Raw genomic sequence first — 19,113 nt, 5'->3', positions numbered from 1 at the left:
GTGTGCTGCAGTGAATACCCAGCGCAGCCAAATAAAAAAAAAAATCAGAGACCTTTCCCAACCGCAGTCAGAGACAGGAGGACAGTAGAAGATGCAGGAGAGACTTGAAATATGAGAGGGTCTTGACCTACCAGGCTCTTCCCCAGACACCTGGGTGGCCTCACCTCTGTCAAGTTATTACGGAAATGCTGCCTTTCTCAGGTGGGACCTCCACGGCCACTCTTTCAGAGAGAAACCACCAGCCCACCCCAGCCCCAGCAGTACTGCCCCTGCCCTGGATAAGTATTTTATGTAACTTATTTCTCAGCACGTACCACCATCTAACCTATCCCTTGATGTTCAAACATTCGAGTCTCTGAGTTCAGAGACTGAAAGGGAACCGACAGCAAGGTATAATACCTTATCCGAATCTAACTGATTCCTGAGTTTTGGAGGACATGCAGCAAGAGTTCCTAGACCAAAGGATTCATTAAAAAATTTTTACCCAAATCTATTCAGTTCCTGAGTTCTTAAAGGGAAAGTTCAGGCAGTGTGATACTGAATAGTACAATACTTCGTTTACAACTTACTAATTTTCTTATTCATTTTCTGTACTCTCCCACTAGACTGTAAGCTCCATCCAGGAGACCAGGCGTGCCTGCCTGCTTTATTCTCTGCTATCACCCCCAGCACTTAGGATAGCGCCGAGCACGCAAAAGGCACCCAGATATTTGCTGAATGAATGAATGCTTGAAATGTAGGAGTAACTGAGGTTACCAAGGTAAAGCACGTACAGGTGAAAAAAGGGACTGTAAACAGCACAAGGGACCTCCCTTCGGGAGGAAGGGATTGGAGAAAGCAAAGAAACAGGCACGGTGCAGACAGAGAGGGAGCATGAGGGAGAGGAAGCACCTCACAAGCTCAGAGGGAGGCGCAGCTTCTAGGAGCAGCGGTCAGCAAAGCCGATGCCATGGGCTGTCCAGAGCACATCACAGAAGAACAGTGGAAACCTTGGGGGAACCAGTTGTTGACCTGGCACAGCAGCCAGATCATAAAGGGTTAAAGAGTGGGAACAACAGAGGACGAGATGGCTGGATGGCATCACAAACTCAATGAACATAAGTCTGAGCAAACTCTGGGAGATGGTGAAGGGCAGGGAAGCCAGGTGTGCTGCAGTCCATAGGGACGCAGAGTCAGACGCGACTTAGAGAATGAACAACAACAAAGAGTGCACACGCAGGAAGGCAGTGAAAAGAATGGAAAGATGTTCTAAGAAGGTTTAACAAAGCAAAGGAGACAGGAGCGGTTCCAGGAGAAAGGGGTGTGTTTTGCTCAGCTTCGCCTGGTTTCCTTAAAGATAAGTGATGCCCTGAGGGTGGGGGACTGGGTCCTGATCACAACAGCACCCTCGGGACCTAGAACAGAGACTGGTGCAGAGCAGCCTGGAGTAAAGGTTCCCTGCAGGCTGGACGGTGGGGTAAACAGCTAAGAGGAGGCCCTGGAGAAGGTAAGAGCCTGCGTCAGAGGCAGCCTTGAGGGAAACAGTCAGCTGTGTTCAGACACAGAAACGGAGGAAGAAAGAGGAGAGGAGAATGTCGGGCGCTGAGGAGATGCTGGTGGAGTTTATGCTGAGTGGCTTCCTTGAGGCCGATGAAGCTGGAGGAAGCGCCATCTGCTCAAAGCAAGGGGGCAAGATTCACCGTGGAGTCCTGGGAAGGAACGCATGAAACGAGTACCATCAGGAAGTGGGTGGTGGTGGTTCGGTCGCTCAGTCATGTCTGACTCTTGCGACCCCATGGACTGTAGCCCATCAGGCTCCTCTGTCCATGGGATTTCCCAGCTAAGAATACTGGAGTGGGTTGTCATTTTCTACTCCAGGGGATCTTCCTGTCCCAGGGATCGAACCTGCATCTCCTACATTGCAAGCAGATTCTTTACCACTGAGCCACCAAGAACCAGCGGGGTGGGGAGGTCAATAAGAAATGAGTAAAAGAATGAGCAAATTCTGACAGACACAACAGAACCCAATTCAGGCTCACAGATGCCACACAGGGCGCCGATCACTCACAGAGGAGCTGGCATGTGCTCCAGCCATCACTTACTCGAGGTGGGCTTGGACCATCGCAGGTCAACCTTGGCCAGGTCCTCCAGTTCCTGCTGAGCCTGGGTGGAAGACACGGAGAGGATGCGGACAGACTGATAGGCAGTCGTGTTCGATAGCTCGCCTGTGGCGTTAAATACCTGGAAAAGAAGCAGGGACGTCATTTCTTACGCCAACCAAGTGGATGGTTGATGCTGCTGCTGCCCCCTCATAAATGCTACCGCACCCACCCACCCCCAACCCCGCCTGCAGCTCCTTCTGCGCCTTCAGGATACAGAAACCAAATGCATAATCGAAACCAATGATGGGCTGGTCCAGATCGCCTGGATCCACTTTGACCCACAGACACTATGATAAGTCATATCCTCAAAGAAGGTAGGAACACCAAGACATCTGCAATCTCAAGGACAAGTCTGTATTGGATGAGAGGAGCTGTGGGTGGGTTTGGGCTAAAAAAGATCGACACCTTGAAAGTAAAATACTTCTATTCAGAAAAAGTATCCATTAAAGCCATGGCATTATCTTCTTTGAAAAAAAAAAAAATGAAGCCAAAAAGGCCATGGAGAGGTAGGTTTATGTAATCCATACCCCATAAGGGATGTGTATTAAAAAGAAACACAATTGAGAAACGATTTTTGAAAGCCTGAAACATCCTGAAATCAGCCTCAACACACTTATCTTCTCATCTCAGTCCTGGAAAATTGCCCAAGAAAAGCACAGCAAGCCCAGAAGTTTGGAAGGTGGGGTTCAGGGTGATTGCTGAGATCAGTCCCAAGAAACCAGACAAAGAGAAGGGTCTATCCAAAGGCACATCACTTTTTCCCAAACCACTGGATGAAACCTCACCAGCTGCCAAGAATGTGACAGGACTGGCTTAGGGTTCCTCTGGACATGAATCTGTGTGCTACACCTAAGGGTTTCTTTGTTAACCCATCAAGCATCTTTCCTCTCAGGGCTCACACTTACGTGCTATTTCCTTCAATCCTGATCGTTGAGTAGGCATGTTTTTATTTTTTTAAAAAAATGGGGTGGAGGAGGATGAATTGAGAGAGTAGCATTTACACTACCATGTGTAAAACAGGTACCTGGTGGGAAGCTGCTGTCCGGCACGGGGCGCTTAGCTCGCTGCTCTGTGATGACCTAGACGGGTGGGATGGCAGGGGCGGCCTCAAAAGGGAGGGGATGTAAGTATACTTACAGGCGATTCTCCTTGTGCAACAGCAGACACAACATTTAAAGCAATTATCCTCCGATTAAAAATTTAAAAAAAAAAAGAACGTGTCATAAACATATTGTTTGGCTTTTTAATGAGTGTTTGTTTTTACTAGTCTCCTCTCCACCCCTCTGGACAGCCTGGTTGTCCCAAAACAAAGGCCTAATAGGAGCCTCAAGAAGGCCAGTTATCATTGGCCTCAGGGAACCAGAGCTCCAGCTGAGGCAAGACTGTGGAGGCCGCGGGAGGCCGGGCCGCTCTCCACTGGCCGCTGGCCACGGGGTGTGCAGCTGGCTCGCCTTCCCTCCCGCCCACCGCAGAGAATACAGCTGGCCCTGCGGCCCAGCGGGCAGGAGCAGCCGCAGTGCCCCCACAGAGCATGTCATTGAGATGCGCTGCCCCTGGAATCGCCTTTTGACTTGCCACTGAGCCTGCTGTGGCCAATAAGCCGGCCAGATGCAAAAGCAATGGCCCTTTGGTCCCAGTCGGAGCCGCAGCTTGCAGCGCTCCCTGGGTGACGTGGCTCCGGGCTGCCAGGGTCACTGGGCTTCTGTACACGGTCTCAGGAAAATTCCACAGGAAGTCCAGGCTTGCTCCTTCTGGATCTTGCCTGGCAAGTTTCACGCAGAATAAACACTGAAGACGAAGAACAGGCTAATGCACTCAGTATATGTTGGCAGGGAAGTTATTTTTCAGCGGCAAGTACCTGTAAAAAGTCACCTCCCTTGAAATTCAGTTCAGCACCGAGCGCTGAGGATCGTATGCTGCTTCCATGGAAACGGAGGATGAAACTGCTTTCGCTCCCTCCACCCACACCAGCTTCCACACCGACTGGGAACTTCAGGGCCAGCTCGGGAGGTGGCGCGGTGACCCGTTGCTAACACTCCAGAGAACGGCAAGGCCAGCTGAACTGGGGGAGGGGGTGGCATCGTCCCCTGTTGTTACCAGCACACACGGAACTGAATCCAAAGCTCTGGCCGGAAAACTTCCATTTTCAAACTCACATGTGTGCGGTATTTCAAGCCAAAACTCAAAAGCCACAGAAAGTGTTAGCAAAAAATGGGGGTGGGGAGAATTCTTGCTGGACCTGAGGACAATTACTTCTGAAATGGGTATCCTTTCCCAGAATCACCAGCCTTTTAAAAAAAAAAAAAAGAAAAAAACTTTGTATTTTGTATTGGGGTATAGCTGATTAAGGAACAATGTTGTGATAGCTTCAGGCGAACGGAGCAAAGGGACTCGGCCATGCATATACATGTATCCATTCTCCCCCAAACTCCTCTCCCATCCAGGCAGCCTCCTAACACTGAGCAGAGAGTTCCCTGTGCTTACAGTAGGTCTCAACAAGCCATCTTTTGATGGAAGCATTTCCTCGGGGATATTGGCAGCAAACTTAGGAATAAAGAGATTTCAGGAAGATTTTCATTTAAATGACACTTGGTTTCCCTGCTGATGAAAGGGGAAGCCTTCCTCCATCTGCTGAGATCAAATTTCATCTCATCAAACACCTCGGTGTAATTATTTTCCTACCAAGTATTGAAATGAGGATGTAAATGAAGACCAAGGTATTTGAAGTCATTAAGGCTGCAGCGATGGGGAGAGCCCTCCACCTCTCTGGGGACCCACGGTTCACCATCAAAGCAGCTGCTCACCAGTGTTCATTTTGTAACCTTTACACCACATTCTTGAATTAATGAAGAAACGTCAAGAATCTATTTCCTCAGAGAGTCATGGCATGGGGTCTGCACAGGGGAGCAAGGCACATGTGTGTGTGTGTGGGTGTGTGGTGTGTGCCCAGTCGCTCAGTTGTGTCCAAAGGGCAGTGATGGACTGTGTAATTATCGTGTATAATAATAGTTTACAAAATAATACCAGCTTTTGAAGTGAGGGTGTCAGTCACTCAGTCATGTCTAACTCTTTGCGGCACCGTGGACTGGTAGCCCACACCAGGTTCCCCTGTCCCTGGGGTTTCCTAGGTAGGAACACTGGAGTGGGTTGCTCCCTTCTCCAGGAGATCCTTCTGACCTAGGGACTGAATCCGTGTCTCCTACCTTGGCAGGCGGGTTCTTTACCATGAAGCCACCAGAGAAGCGCCACCTTACCTTCTACCACATTACAACACAGCAGATTTAAACATGAGAGAATAACTATAAATAAGCCAGTCATCATACCTCCTGGGAATCTTTCATTGTACTGTGGCACCAGCCATTCTCTTCTGGATTTTAATTTCCCAATTTGTAGAGCAGGAATGTGGGGACTGCCGAGAAACGGAAAACCGTGTTTCCCATCGAACACTGGCCATCTTCTTCTGAGCCTAACTAGAAATAGCCAAGTCTTAAGATGTACCCTGACTTAGAAGGTGACAGATGAGCATTTAGACTTTCCTCCATTTATAAACATCTCACTCGGTGTTATAAATAACACTCGATTTTAAAATTCCACTTTACCCTAACAACAAGATGGGCACACAATCTGCCATTTCCTTCATTTGACTGTGAAGAGTGGTTGGTTATACTGGAAATTTTGTCTCCCCAGAAATGTCACATGGAGGGAGAGAAGGGGAAAGAGAGAGGCACTGTGTGTGTGTGTGTGTGTGTGTGTGTGTGTGTGTGTGTGTGTGTGTGTGTGTGTGTGTTGGGAGTCTTCAGGGGAAGGGAGGAAAATGAATAAAGGAGGAGTCATGTCAAGCATCTTTATGATCCAAAAACAAAGTTCTACAGAGTGTTAAGAGACTAGAAAATTTGGCTTTTGGTACTGTCAGCACCTAAAATGCTGTCTTGCAGACTAAGCGCGTGATTTTAAAACAAACAAAATTAACACTTGGCTTTTTCAGATGGAATCTTTTTTCTATTTTCCTGTATCTCAGAGCTTGTGGCCTTAGTTTGATATAGAAGATGCTTAAGAGTAAATTCCAGGCAGAAAAAATGTGTTCAGTCTTAACAATCAAACTGTGACTTAGCTTGACAGAAAATGGGATGAGATCCCCTGGCACAGAGTGCAGTTGAGAACCTGACTGTGCAGATACAAACAGATCTGGTCCATGACTCTCTGTGCAAACAGGGAACTGCAATTAAAGCATTAAGGAAAATACTGTTTTCCTTAATGAGTTAACAGCAATCCCACTTCTATATAAAACTATGCTTTCTATCAAGAGATGAAACTTTAATTTTGCTTCTATTCACTGATGTTAAAATGGAGCCCAGTTAAGTCCAATTTAATAAACATTTAAATTAAAAGGGTTTCCATATATTTAAGCAGGATATAAAGCAAGACTAAGTAAAATATTGGTTAGGAAGACATAAATGCAAGAATTTAGATTTTTAAATTAGAAAACTAATAATGAAAGGAAATAGATATGTCCAAAGTCGAATATTTTTAAAAGCATTAATTATTAACTGGTTTTTTAAAAAAATGAAGCCAGAAGGGGCAGAAGCTACAGAAGCAAAACAAGAGATCTTAAATATGTGTAAGGGCTCAATTTTGCACATTTTTTTAAAAGATTAATTGAGATCATGGTCTAGTTGTAGAGTTTTTTTAAAACTCAAACTTAAATATCCCTCAAAAATGAAGAAGTAAATGGTGAAAAAAAGGCAAGAAAATAAAAATCAACTTGAGGAACTGAGTTTTAGAGAAAGAGCTACTAGGGAAGATAATAATCTTTTCAAGATCTTAACCTATTAATGGAAACAAATATAAGTACATGTCAAAGTATAAACATGTTAGTTCTGATTCCTAATGCAAATTAAACTGTTTATTCCTAAGATTCTTATTTATATAATGTGCCTCTTCATTGTAAATTGAGCCTTTGATATATATTTAAGGTATCAGTTAAGTGAATATCAGTTTCTTGTTTTTATAACTTTGTCTTAAAAATTACAATTATTTCATGCTCTTATAGAAAAATCAGATAATAAAGACAAGCAAAGAAAATCAACCCTAATTTCAAATGTGTCAAAGGACTTAATTCACATGAATTTCTCTGGAGGTCTGAAAGTGAATAAAAAAAATTTTTCTAATCTCTCAGCAGTGTTTTAAGCTGATAAACTTTAAATATAACTATAAACTCACTACTGTCCAGCCCTGATCCTAATATAAATGAAACAGCAATGGTTTCCCTTACTTTTATTTTTAAATCAGATAGCTTAAACTAAACAAAGGAAGGACAATTCTGAGGCCCAAAAGCAAAAACCCCATCCCACTCTATCCAGAAATCCACTCCCTTTATTCTAGACTGTTTTTGTGTTCAATCAGAAAGCAGAGTTGTTTCCAGAAGGAAATCTCAGAGCCCCAAGGCTTCTGTTCTATCACCCTTGTCTTGCTAGAGCACCAGTAAACAATAAAGAAGCTTGCTTCCTTGATGACTTTTTCAATGTCCTTTTCTTTAAAAAATTTTTTTTAAATTTATGTTTGGCTGCACTGGGTCTTCATTGCTGTGCACGGGCTTTCTCTAGCTGTGGAGAGCAGGGACTACTCTCTAGTAGCGTGTATGTGGTGTGTGGGCCTATCACTGTGGTGGCTTCTCTTGAGAATGGGCTTTAGGGCAAGTGGCTAAAGTCAGTTGAGGCTCTTGGGACCTAGAGTACAAGCTCAATTGTTGTGGCTCACGGGCTTAGCTGCTCCACAGCATGTGGAATCTTCCCAGACCAGGGATCAAATTCATGGCCCTTGCATTGGCAGCAGATCCTTAACCACTGGACCACCAGGGAAGCCCTTTTGATGTCCTCTTTATCCTGCTTCACTTAAGAGACTCACTCATTACGTGTCAGACTCACTCACTGCTCTAATAGCAATGGAGGTAGGAACACTTCAAGTTGAGTTTCCTCACTGACAACATTTCGACAGGCTGGCATTCCCCCTGTTTGCACTTGGTTTTCTGTTTACTGAGTATGCCCATCCCTACCTGGGAGCCCCTACAGTGCTGTTCCTCCTGATCTTCTATCAGGCTTAAACAGAGCCTAGTGAAACCTCTCTATAGCTACAATAAGGGAGAAAAAAATGCTAGTTTTCAAAATTTAAGAAAAAATTAATCTACAAGGCCAAGACTAAAACAGAGAAAAATTGACACTAACAAAAGAAATTCTTGGAGGAGACTTACATGTCCCAACTTTGAAACTTACTACAAAGCTACAGTAATTCAACCAGTATGGTACTGCCATAAGGAGAGATATATAGACCAATGGAGTAGACTAAAAAGCCAAGAAATAAATCCTCATATATACAGCCAAATGAATTTCTGAAAAAAAGCGCCAAAACCATTCAGTAGGGGAAGAACCGTCTTTTCAACAATTGGTGCTGGGAGAACTGGATATCCACTAGCAAAAGAATGAAGTTAGACCCTCACCTTACACTATATGTAAAAAAGTGATCAAAAAGACTCAAAGACGTAAACTTAACAGTTAAAACTAAAATATTCTCAGAAGAAACACTGGAAAAATCATGTCACTTGACTTGGCAACAGTATCACGAAGATGATACTGTTTATGAAAGCATAAACAACAACAAAAGAAAACACAGATCAACTGAACTTCATAAAAATTGAGAACTTTTATGTATCAAAGGACACCCTCAAAAAATGAAATGACAAACCAGAGAATGAGACAAAATATTTACAAATCATGCATCTGACAAGCAAGTAATACCTAGAAGATATAAATAATTGCTACAATTTAACAAAAAGCAACCCAATTCAAAAATGGGCAAAAGGGCTAAATAAACATTTTTCCAAATAAGACATACAAACGGCTAATAAGTACATGAAGTAATACTCAACATCACTAGTAGTTAGAGAAATGCAAATCAAAACCATATTAGGATACCACTTCTTGCCTACTAATGTGGCTATAATCAGAATGGAACCTAGTACCTGTCAGCAAGGACGCAAGACAATTAGAACCTTTGTGTATTCGCTAGTAGGAATGTAAAATGGAACAGCCACTGTGGAAAATGGTTCGACAGGTCCTCAAAAGTTAAATATAGAACTAACCCAGCAATTCCATTCATAGGCATATATCCAAAAGAATTCTGAAAGCAGGAACTGAAACAGATTATCTGTAAATCAGTGTTCACAGCACTGATTTCATATTGCTATGAACATCGCTCACAATAGCCAAAAGGTGGAAACTACCCAGGTGTTCATCCACAGGTGAATGGATAAACAAAATGTGCTCTATACAATGGAATACAATTCAGCCATAAAAAGGGACAAAAGTTTGATATATACTACATGCATGGACCTTGAAAGCATGAGCCTTAGAAAGATAAGTCAGATACAGAAGAACAACTATTGTATGATTCCACTTCTAGGAGGTACCAAGAAGAGGCAAATTCAGAGAGAGAAAGTAAGATAGAGGTTACCAGTGGCAGGAGGAAGGAGAAAGGGGGATTTATTGTTTAATGGGTACGAAGTAAACATTAGAGATGGATGACAAAGTTCTGGGGACAGATAGTGGTGACTGCATACACAAAGCATTGTGAATATATTTAATGCTGCTGAACTGTACACTTACCAACAGTTAAAATGATAAACATTATGTTATATTCATTTTAACCACAGTTTTTAAAAACATGTTTTAAAAGCAAAGTTTCATAAACACCAAGTGATTTGCTCCAAGCCATACAACTAGTAAGAGGCAAAGCCAACATTCAGTCTCAATTTTTAAATCTCCATGGCAACAAAAGACAGAGTGTGTTAGCCACTCAGCATCAAAACAAAATCTAATTGTTTTGATCTCGTAGGCTGTCTCCAGAAGCTCATCTTCTAAGACCATTCAAAAAGAAGAGTAAGCTACATGGCCCTCGACTTGCTATTAAATCTCTGTTACCATCAGATACTGTCTAGCTTCTGCCTTTAGCCCAGGAAGGTGAGAAAGGAGCGCCCCTCCCACTGACAGCATACTGGCCGTGACTAACAAAGCCGGATCTGGGGTCACATTCACATCCTGGCTCCACAGTTATGCTGTGACCTTAGGCAGGAGCCTAACCTCAGCTGGGCCAGTGTCCTCATCTGTGAGATATGCATGTCTTATAAGTATTCACCCTATGAAGTTGTTAAACTGAATTAATTAGCATATGCAGAGAAAGCACTTAGAACAGATCTTGGCTTCTACCTCCTTCTCCTTCTCACCCCTTTCCTCTTCCTTCTTTTTCTTCTTCATCATCAACATTATTATCACTGAGACTTTGCAAATTACCTGTGAAACTGTCATCTTCATGTTACTCTGCCCGCTGCAAAGCCAGACGTCTCCAAACAAGACATCATGAACTCTCTGGGTGAAGTTTATCCTCCCAAGAGTCTGCTGTGCCATCACTTCGTAGGGTCCACCAGGCTTCATGGGATCCAGTACCACCGTCCAGGTGTTAGAGTCTGCTGAAATAATAACACGGCTCCAAGGAATTAATGAACCAATCCACCAAAATGAAACTGAAGCCCAGAGTCATGCATCAGACTTATTTGTGGCAATTCCCCTCTTCTGTGATGAACTGGATCCAAAGCTATGAAAATCAGCCAAATTTTAGACATGTCAACAGAAATAACAAAAGCAGCAGCGTGGCTCTCTTTAATCTGTACCAATCCCTCCTTACTTTTAACTGAAGCATTTATAAGAAAAGTAAATCGCCCAGTTATAATCCTAAGTGAGGACAGACAAAAATACAGATATTAAATGCAAGGGAGTTTAATGCAAAAACGCAAGATGGAAATTCTTACAATACAACCAAACTGTCAAAATCAACATAATCATAATCTAATAGATTTACAGTGCCCCAAACTAACTTGTAACTATCCAATCAAATCTGAGCACAGGTTAGAGAAAACCACTCATCATCTGAAACTTACTTGATGGTACCATCCTTGTCATCAACACCCCCATCTCCTCCCCGTGTTGGTCTTGGGGATTAAAAACACCAGTGGTTCTGGGCTCTTCTATCTACAGTTAAACAGGTGAGTGGATAAACTGACACAAAGAAGTAGTAGGAGGCAAACAAATGCATCTCTCTTTGAAGAAGATATTTGTACTTGCCCAATTAATTATTTTCACAGAGTTATTTACCAGTCTTAATGTTTTCAGACTCAATTAAGGAGATGAAAAGCCATCCAAGGCCCTATTTCAGAAATTCATAGCATATTCCTTAGGAACCACCCCCCTACCACCTTCCCACCTCTCACCCACTCATACCACCACCACTGCCAACATCATACTCGGAAACTTAGGAAGAATATCTTCCAAGTGGCAAAATTATGCCTAGGAGAACCAAACCACACAAACAAAGTTGAAGAAGTGGAAGGAGAAAACAGATAAAATAGAGAGATGATCATTTTAAAAGAAATATTCTTGGCATAATGTTGAAGAATATGGACTGATTGATAATTTGTGCCCATCAAATCAATGTCAATTCAAAGGAAAGGAATGGCAAGAACTGCAAATGAGGCATCCTAAAGGTTATTGTTGTTGTTGAGTCCACTAAGTCATGTCTGACTCTTTTGCGACCACATGGACCCGCCAGGCTCCTATGTCCACGGAATCCTCCAGGCAAGAATACTGGAGTGGGTCGTCATTCCTTCTCATGCCATTCCTTCTCAGGGGATCTTCCTGACCCAGGGATTGAACCCACGTCTCCTGCTTGGCAGGAGGATTCTTTACCATCTGAGCCACCTGGAAAGCCAAGGTTATTGTACCAACCAGAAAAAAATATCAATTATAAAAATACTAAAAAACAAAAATACTAGCCAAGTGCCTACTCTGTACCACATGCTAAGGTCCTCCTAGTCAGTAAGAGCTAAGGGGAGAAGTCCAGACACATGGCAGGAGATGGGTAAAGGATTACTCAGAGTATTGGAGAAATATCCAAAACCCTTAGGCAACAGTGAAAGGGCTCACGGTCACCTCTCTTAGAAGCAGAGCCGACTGCGTCTGCCAATCCCACCCGTGAGAGGTCAACTGAGCCCAGGACTGAATGTCTGCTATTGTTTTTACACCGCCAATAGACATCAACACATTAAATGTAGAATGCATCTAAAGCACAAAAACCTCTGTTTTGGAAACAGTGGGCAGCGAGCACAGATTGCACGCGGCACAGGTGTGAGGTGATCCGTATGGCGCTCTCGTCTGAGCAGGCAGACTCTCCAATCTGTCCCAACCACAGCCTTGCCAAGGTCTTCCCAGGCTTCTTATCGGAGCTCTGTCCTCCTGCCATCAACGTTACTCATTTGTGATAATGCGGTCAATCCCGGGAAAACCTAGGACAGGGCTATTTTTCTAGCCTTCTACTATGGTACATGCTATTCTCAGTCACTGCTATTAATTACGTGTTTGCTCTTAGTCTCCATCCAAGCAATATGGCTGGTGTGGAAAACCACCTTCACCAGAGCTTCTGGAAAGGTCTGCTGCCCAGCAATAAAAAGGCAAAGAAGGAAAGGGGGAGGAAGCTGGGCAAAGCACAGCACCACCCCGCTACCTACCGCAGCCAGAGGAGGCACTCCCCCTAGAGCCCAGAGTGTCTGAAGAGAACCAGGGTCGAGATCTGCGCCTTGTCCTCCAAACCACTCCCCCTAGGAAACCTCTCAACTTCCTCAAAGACCTTGAGAACGTCCTTCTGTTCTAGTCCCCAAGGTCTTTTAGTTTCTAGCTCTTTCCTCTCCCGCTTCATAAAAGAAAAACTCCGACACAATGAGGGTCAAGTAAAGTTAACAGCCACACAAGGCAGGAAAAACCAGCTCCACTACAAAGAGGTTATTAACGGTCAAACTAACTCAGAAACAATCAGTTTAAAACAATACAGATTTACTTCCACGGGCGGGAGAAGACTCTTGAGAGTCCCTTGGACTTCAAGGAAATCAAACCAGTCAATCCTAAAGGAAATTAACCCTGAATATTCGTTGGAAAGACTGATGGTGAAGCTCAAGCTCCAACACTTTGGCCACCTGATGCCAAGAACTGACTCACTGGAAAAGACCCTGATGCTGGGAAAGACTGAAGGCAGGAGGAGAAGGGGGAGACAGAAGATGAGATGGTTGGATGACATCACTGACTCAATGGACATGAGTTTGAGCAAACTCTGAGAGATAGTGAAGGACAGGGAAGTCTGGGATGCTGCAGTCCATGGGGTCACAGAATCAGACATGACTTAGCGCCTGAACAACAAAGTGTATACAACGGAGAGCAGCCCTTGTGAAGACTGTTTCTTAGACTGAAAGCAAGGGTGGGACGGTCCACAAGGAGCTGATTGATCCTTGGCCCATCCATTTAGGACTGGCTGTTTAAAGTGGAGCTGACCATAGGCCAGTGAAGTCCAGTTTTAGATTTCAGAAAGCACTGACCCACCAAGTCCATTAAGTTGAGTCCAAGTGATAAAACTGAGTGACCAACCACCAAGAGTTGAAGCTCACTATTCAGCCGGCGTTTGCTGACCCCAATGGGCTTTCTGAGCAACAGCTGTTCTGGGTCCTTCCTCTAGGCCTCCATCACTTGCCATCTTGTAATATCTCTTACCAATCCAGGCCCGGGTTTCTATAAATGCTCATTTTTCCTGCAATCAAACATCTGCTTCCTCCATTCTTTCTTCTTCTATCCAGGAGGATACATGTCCTTCCTTCATTGTGCTCACCATGTGCCAGGAGCATCACCAAGTAAGGGCAGAGAGCAAACCCCAGTGCCAGGTTATACTCACAAGAAAGCCACGCAAACTGACTGGGGTTCTGTGTTTTCCTGCTCAGCCACTAGCATATCTGGTGGCCCATTTCTCACTGTCCCTCTTCTCTTCATTTTCCAGCCATGGGCATAAGAAAAGAACTCTCTCCATGTTTTCTCCATCCCCCAGACCAGCCCCCACCTCAAAACGGGACAAATCAACAAATCAAAGGCAAAAAAAAAAAAAAGAAAAGAAAATAATGGGTCTAGAGACATGATTAGTCATAAAGCACATCTTGCTTTTTTCCTCTTTGCCATTCACATCAGATGTTAATTATTTTTCAAGTTATTGTGCCAAATCTCAGCAGCCAAGAAGAGAAAAAGGAAAATTATCCAACAACTCTTCCCTTTCCAAGAGGAAAAACCTAGATCAGGAAGAAGCCCCCAGTCACTGTTCCCCCAAAGAACCCTGGCACCCCACCAACCGCAGACAGGCTCATTGGTTTGTGGAAGTGACCTGGGGGTAAAGGAGGCCTTACTGCCCAAACTACCCCTTCCAGACCTGCATTATTCTGTATAAAGTTCACCTCTACCACCACCACGAATGGAAAAAAAAAAAAAAGCTTAAATATTTTCCTATCAATAAAACTGTTCCTGTAAGTTCCTTAATCTATAGCCTGCTATGGCAGACACAGCCAAAGATGACCCCCAATAAGTCACACCCTTGCAGAGTTCCTCAAGTGCTGGTAGAATTCATGATTTGCTTCTAATCAACAGAAAATGGCAGAGGGGATTAGATGTCATCCTCATAATTAGGTTATGTTACCTGGAAAGGATGAAGGGGGTTTACAGGTATAATGAAAAATCCCTCATCAGTTGACTTGAAGTTAACTCAAAGGGAGATTGTCCTGGGTGGGCCTGACCTAAAGAAGGTGAGCCCTTTAAGTAGGGTCTAGAGGTCAGAGATGTAAAGCTTCAGAGATGGGGCCATGAATTCTACAGGCACAAGGACAGGACTCTGCCAGCAACCTGACGGAGCCTGGAAGTTAATCATTCCCTAGTCGAGCCTCCAGATGAGAACTCAGCTCAGCCAGCACCTTGATTTCAACCTTCTGAAACTCTGAGTAGAGAACCCAGCTAAACGATGGCCAAGTTTCAGATCTACAGAGATAGTAAAAGCATGTTGTTTTAAGCACCTAAGTTGGCGGTAACTTACTACGTGACGTAGAAAACTAGTGCAGGAGATTTCTGACTTTCTAAGAGGTTTAGGATTTTTGTGTTTTTCTGTTTTACCTCAATCATGATGACAAATTCAAGCAGATACACCTTCATTTTATCACCTGCAGGTACTTCCCCCATGTGGGTCCAAGTGAGAGGATACAGACTCTTTGCCCCAAGTTTACTCCTTGTGTCTGAAAGAAGCATTATGCATCACTTAACGACATACCTCAAACAGGCCCAGAACCTTCCCATATTCCCAGCCATCCCTCAGGTCTCAATTTTCCCAAAGCTCAAGTGTCAGTCTACTGGACAAAACCCTTTATGTCATTAAATTCCGCTTTGCTGTGGGCACTTAGGGGATTATAAGTAATAAGTTAAATATTAACAGAGATGGACAGAATGGCCAAATGAGGTCATCTGGCTGAAAATCCCAGGGTTGTCATCAGAATCTAAATAGAAGTCAACCCTTCAAAATGCCCCACAGCATCTCCTTTGAGACACATTTTCTTCACTGACCAGTGAAATTTCCTACATGTCTATCTTTTTTATTCCAAATAACACTTTATCCATGTTGCTTCATGGGCAGGACAGAGCAAGCTGTCCACTGAAGTTATTTTATGGATCTGTATAAACTATCGTACCTTTCTTTTCTACCATGCCAGTGTGGAGAGCCTAACAAATAGATCTGCCCCCTTCCCGACCCCATCAATGACAACAATCTCTTTTTCTGTGTAATTCTCATCAGTAGTCCATGAATCACTTGGTTCCCTTCAGTTGCTGCTATACATCCAAACTCCAAATGATGCATCACTTTCCAGGGATGCAACTGAAGCTGAACCTAAACTGCTAAATGGGAAAGGAAAGGACGGCATGAGCGAGTGAGTTCCTGGAGGGTGGACACTACTTACATTCTTCTTTGTATTCTCTAGGGTTTCTAGCTTATTATAAATAATAAGCCCTCAGTTGACATTTACAGAATTGAACTCAAGATAAGTGAACAGGTTCACTAAAGAAGAAGAGGGGCTCATCTCCTAATTATCAGCTTTTATTTCTTCTTGTCACCACCTACTCTCCTGCGTTGCCTCTGGTCACTCCAAATATTGGTCCTGCAGCAGCCATGAATGGGTAAAAAAACTAAAAATAATGCACAAGAACATTTTTAAGACTGAAATGCTACACATCATGTGCTTTCCCTGTTTCTCTCCTAAGTATTAATTGGTAATGTTAATTATTAGCACCAAAGAAATCCTATTTCTTATTTTTAAACTACATCAATTCTTGGGACGTCCCTGGTGGTCCAGTAGTTAAGACTCTGTGCTTCCAATGCGGGGGCAGGTGGGTTAGGGGGTGTGCAGGTTCAGTCCCTGGTTGGGGAACTAAGATCCCACAATGCTGTGGGGCATGGTCAAAAAAATTTAAATAACTTTTTAAAAGAGTAAATAATTAAAATTAATTAAAAATAATCCTGACCCAGGGATCAAACTTGCACCTCCTGCATCTCCTGTACTGGCAGGCGGATTCTTTACCACTGAAGCACCTGGGAAGCCAAAACTTAATTAAGCTACATCAATACTTTAGATCTTTAAGTCAAGGTCATTTTACTGAGAGTACCACTACCTGTCCTCCACGTTGCTTATTTCTGAGATGACACGACAGAAAAAGAAAGCACTACTAGGCTCCCAAATTCTTATTTTCAGTTGATCCTACAAGTCAGCAATAGCATTTACATCTAACAGAGAGCACCTTCTCAATCAGCTTAAGTTTCCCTTTCAGCTCTCTGAATTTCACCCAATAAGCTTCTTCTGCTAAAAAGTCTGGTTAAAACCCAAGAACCAGAAGCACTTACCTTGCATCTATGCCTAATACTTAGTACATACTCTTTTTATGTTTGCTGAAAGAAATGAATTATTTTTTTATTTTTGGCTGTCCTGTGTCTTCGTTGCTGCAACAAGGGCTTTCTCTAGTTGCGGCAAATGGGGGCTACTCTCCAGCTGCGGTGCGTGGGCTTCTCATTGTGGGGGCTTCTCTTGCTGCAGAGCGCGGGCTCTAGGGCACAGGCTCAATAGTTGTGGTGTGCAGGCTTAGCTGCTCCATCACATGTGGGATCTCCTCTGCTCAGGGATTGAACCCGTGTCTCCTGCATCGACAGGCAATTCTTTATCAGAGCCACCAGGGAAGGCCCTGGAAATGAATTATTAAAAGTCTGCACCAGCGTCTGCATCACTCTGGATTGAATATTGCTCCCATACATTGACAAAGCTAATCAGGTGATCTTTGTTTTCAGGGGCCAATAAAATTTTCACAAGCTTTGCTGTCACATGTATAATCAAGTCCCTTCTCAAGCCACCAACCTCCACATTACCACCACCCGCCCCAGAGAAGCCTCCTCACCTGTCTGACTCTCACCTCAACATCCCAGAGCTGTATAGAGACCTCCAGCTAAGGTGAAATAAACCAGGTCTCTACTTGACCCAGCCCTGAGCCCGCCTTCCTACATCCTGGAACTTCGAGCTCCTCCGCACACTACGTAATGCATCCTTATCTCTTCTAGGCAGAGACTCCTCTCTATGACCTCTCTGCTCATGAAGTCTGCTAACTGCTAATTCTCTCCTTGTTGAATATCCTCACAGCCACTATTTGGGGTCAGGCCTTCCCTAACAGCCTACTAACAGGTCCCACCTATCTCTCGTTTCATCCACCTCCAATTCTTCCCCAGTGGAGCCACAGTAATCTTTCTAAAATACAGATCTGGTTGTGTTCTTTTGCTGCTTAAAAGTCATCTATCCAAAGTAGCATATATACTCCCTAGCAATAACAAACAAACCTCCCTACATTTCCAGCCTTATATCCTGCCATCCACTATCAGCCACACACCCTAGTGGTCCAGACAAACAAACCTGCCTGTCCCGCCTCCAGTAACCCAGGCTCACTCACATCTCCATGCTTCTGCCCAGGTTGTTCCCTCTATTTGGTTTGCCCTGCTCATCTTTCAAAACAAGCCTTGGTGGTGGTGGTGGTTTAGTCACTTGGTCACACGCAACTCTTGCAACCCCATGGACTGTAGCCTGCCAAGCTCCTCTATCCACGGGATTCTCCAATCAAGAATACTGGAGTGGATTGCTATTTCCTTCTCTAGGGGATCTTCTTGACCCTGGATAGTTAAAGTTTACTATCCCTCCTAAGCACTCCCACAGCACACTATACTTCCCCACTGTGGCATCACGCTTCACTGTAATTGATTATTATTTTTCTGTTTCCTCCCCTAACCTCCAAGCTTTTCTGTTTTGCTCATCACTGGATAACCAATACCTAACCCTGTATCTGACACCCAGTAGTGACTCAGTAAATACCCGAGTGACTGACTAAATAACATGATAATAATAATGACAGCAATAACAATGTTGTTGTTGTTTAGTCACTAGGTTATGTCTGACTCTTTGTGACCTCATGGACTGTAGCCCGCCAGGCTCCTCTGTCCATGGGATAACCTAGGCAAGGATACAGAAGCAGGTTGCCATTTCCTTCTCTGGGGATCTTCTTGACCCAAGGATCGAACCTGCATCTCCTGCAGTGGCAGGCAGATTCTTTACCACTGAGCCAGTGGGAAGCCCAGAAATAACAACAGCTAACACTTATTCAGTACTTATTATGCACCAGGCACTGTTCGAAGTACTTGATATGTATTAATTCATTTAAACTTCAAAATAATCCTAAATATTATTTTTATCACTGTTTTAAAATAAAGAAATTGTGACGCAGAAATGTTAAACAAAATGTCCAAGGGCATATAGACATTAAGAAAACAGTTAGGATCTGAATGGGAACAGTGAATCCCAGGGCTTAGGTACTTAACCCTCTCTGTATGATGACCTCTCCTTTACACATGATTCAGTTCAAATGTCAAGTGACTTGGATGGATGATGGATGGGTAACCTGAGCTGGACTATTAGCATTCATTTTCACATCATCCAGCA

The 19,113-nt window shown here is 43.8% G+C and overlaps 1 protein-coding gene across 5 annotated transcripts in view; it reads right to left on the bottom strand.

Annotated features, from left to right (window-relative positions):
• SIAE (sialic acid acetylesterase) overlaps positions 1-19,113 on the bottom strand; it is a 36,193-nt gene that overhangs the window by 12,238 nt on the left and 4,842 nt on the right. For 2 of the 5 annotated variants that reach the window (XM_061167601.1, XM_061167624.1), the window contains exons 3-4: positions 10,484-10,656; positions 2,082-2,220 (exon numbers count right to left, since the gene is read on the bottom strand). In XM_061167601.1, the coding sequence (XP_061023584.1) occupies positions 2,082-2,220; positions 10,484-10,656 (312 nt within the window). Of the gene's footprint in view, positions 1-2,081; positions 2,221-10,483; positions 10,660-19,113 lie in introns of all 5 variants that reach the window. The other 3 variants (XM_061167592.1, XM_061167617.1, XM_061167607.1) reach the window with 2 other exon arrangements.

Source organism: Dama dama, chromosome 2, assembly GCF_033118175.1.
Source record: "Dama dama isolate Ldn47 chromosome 2, ASM3311817v1, whole genome shotgun sequence".
NCBI lineage: Eukaryota > Metazoa > Chordata > Mammalia > Artiodactyla > Cervidae > Dama > Dama dama.
The sequence above is the reverse complement of the archived record's forward strand: the minus strand, read 5'-3'. Positions and strand labels throughout refer to the sequence as shown.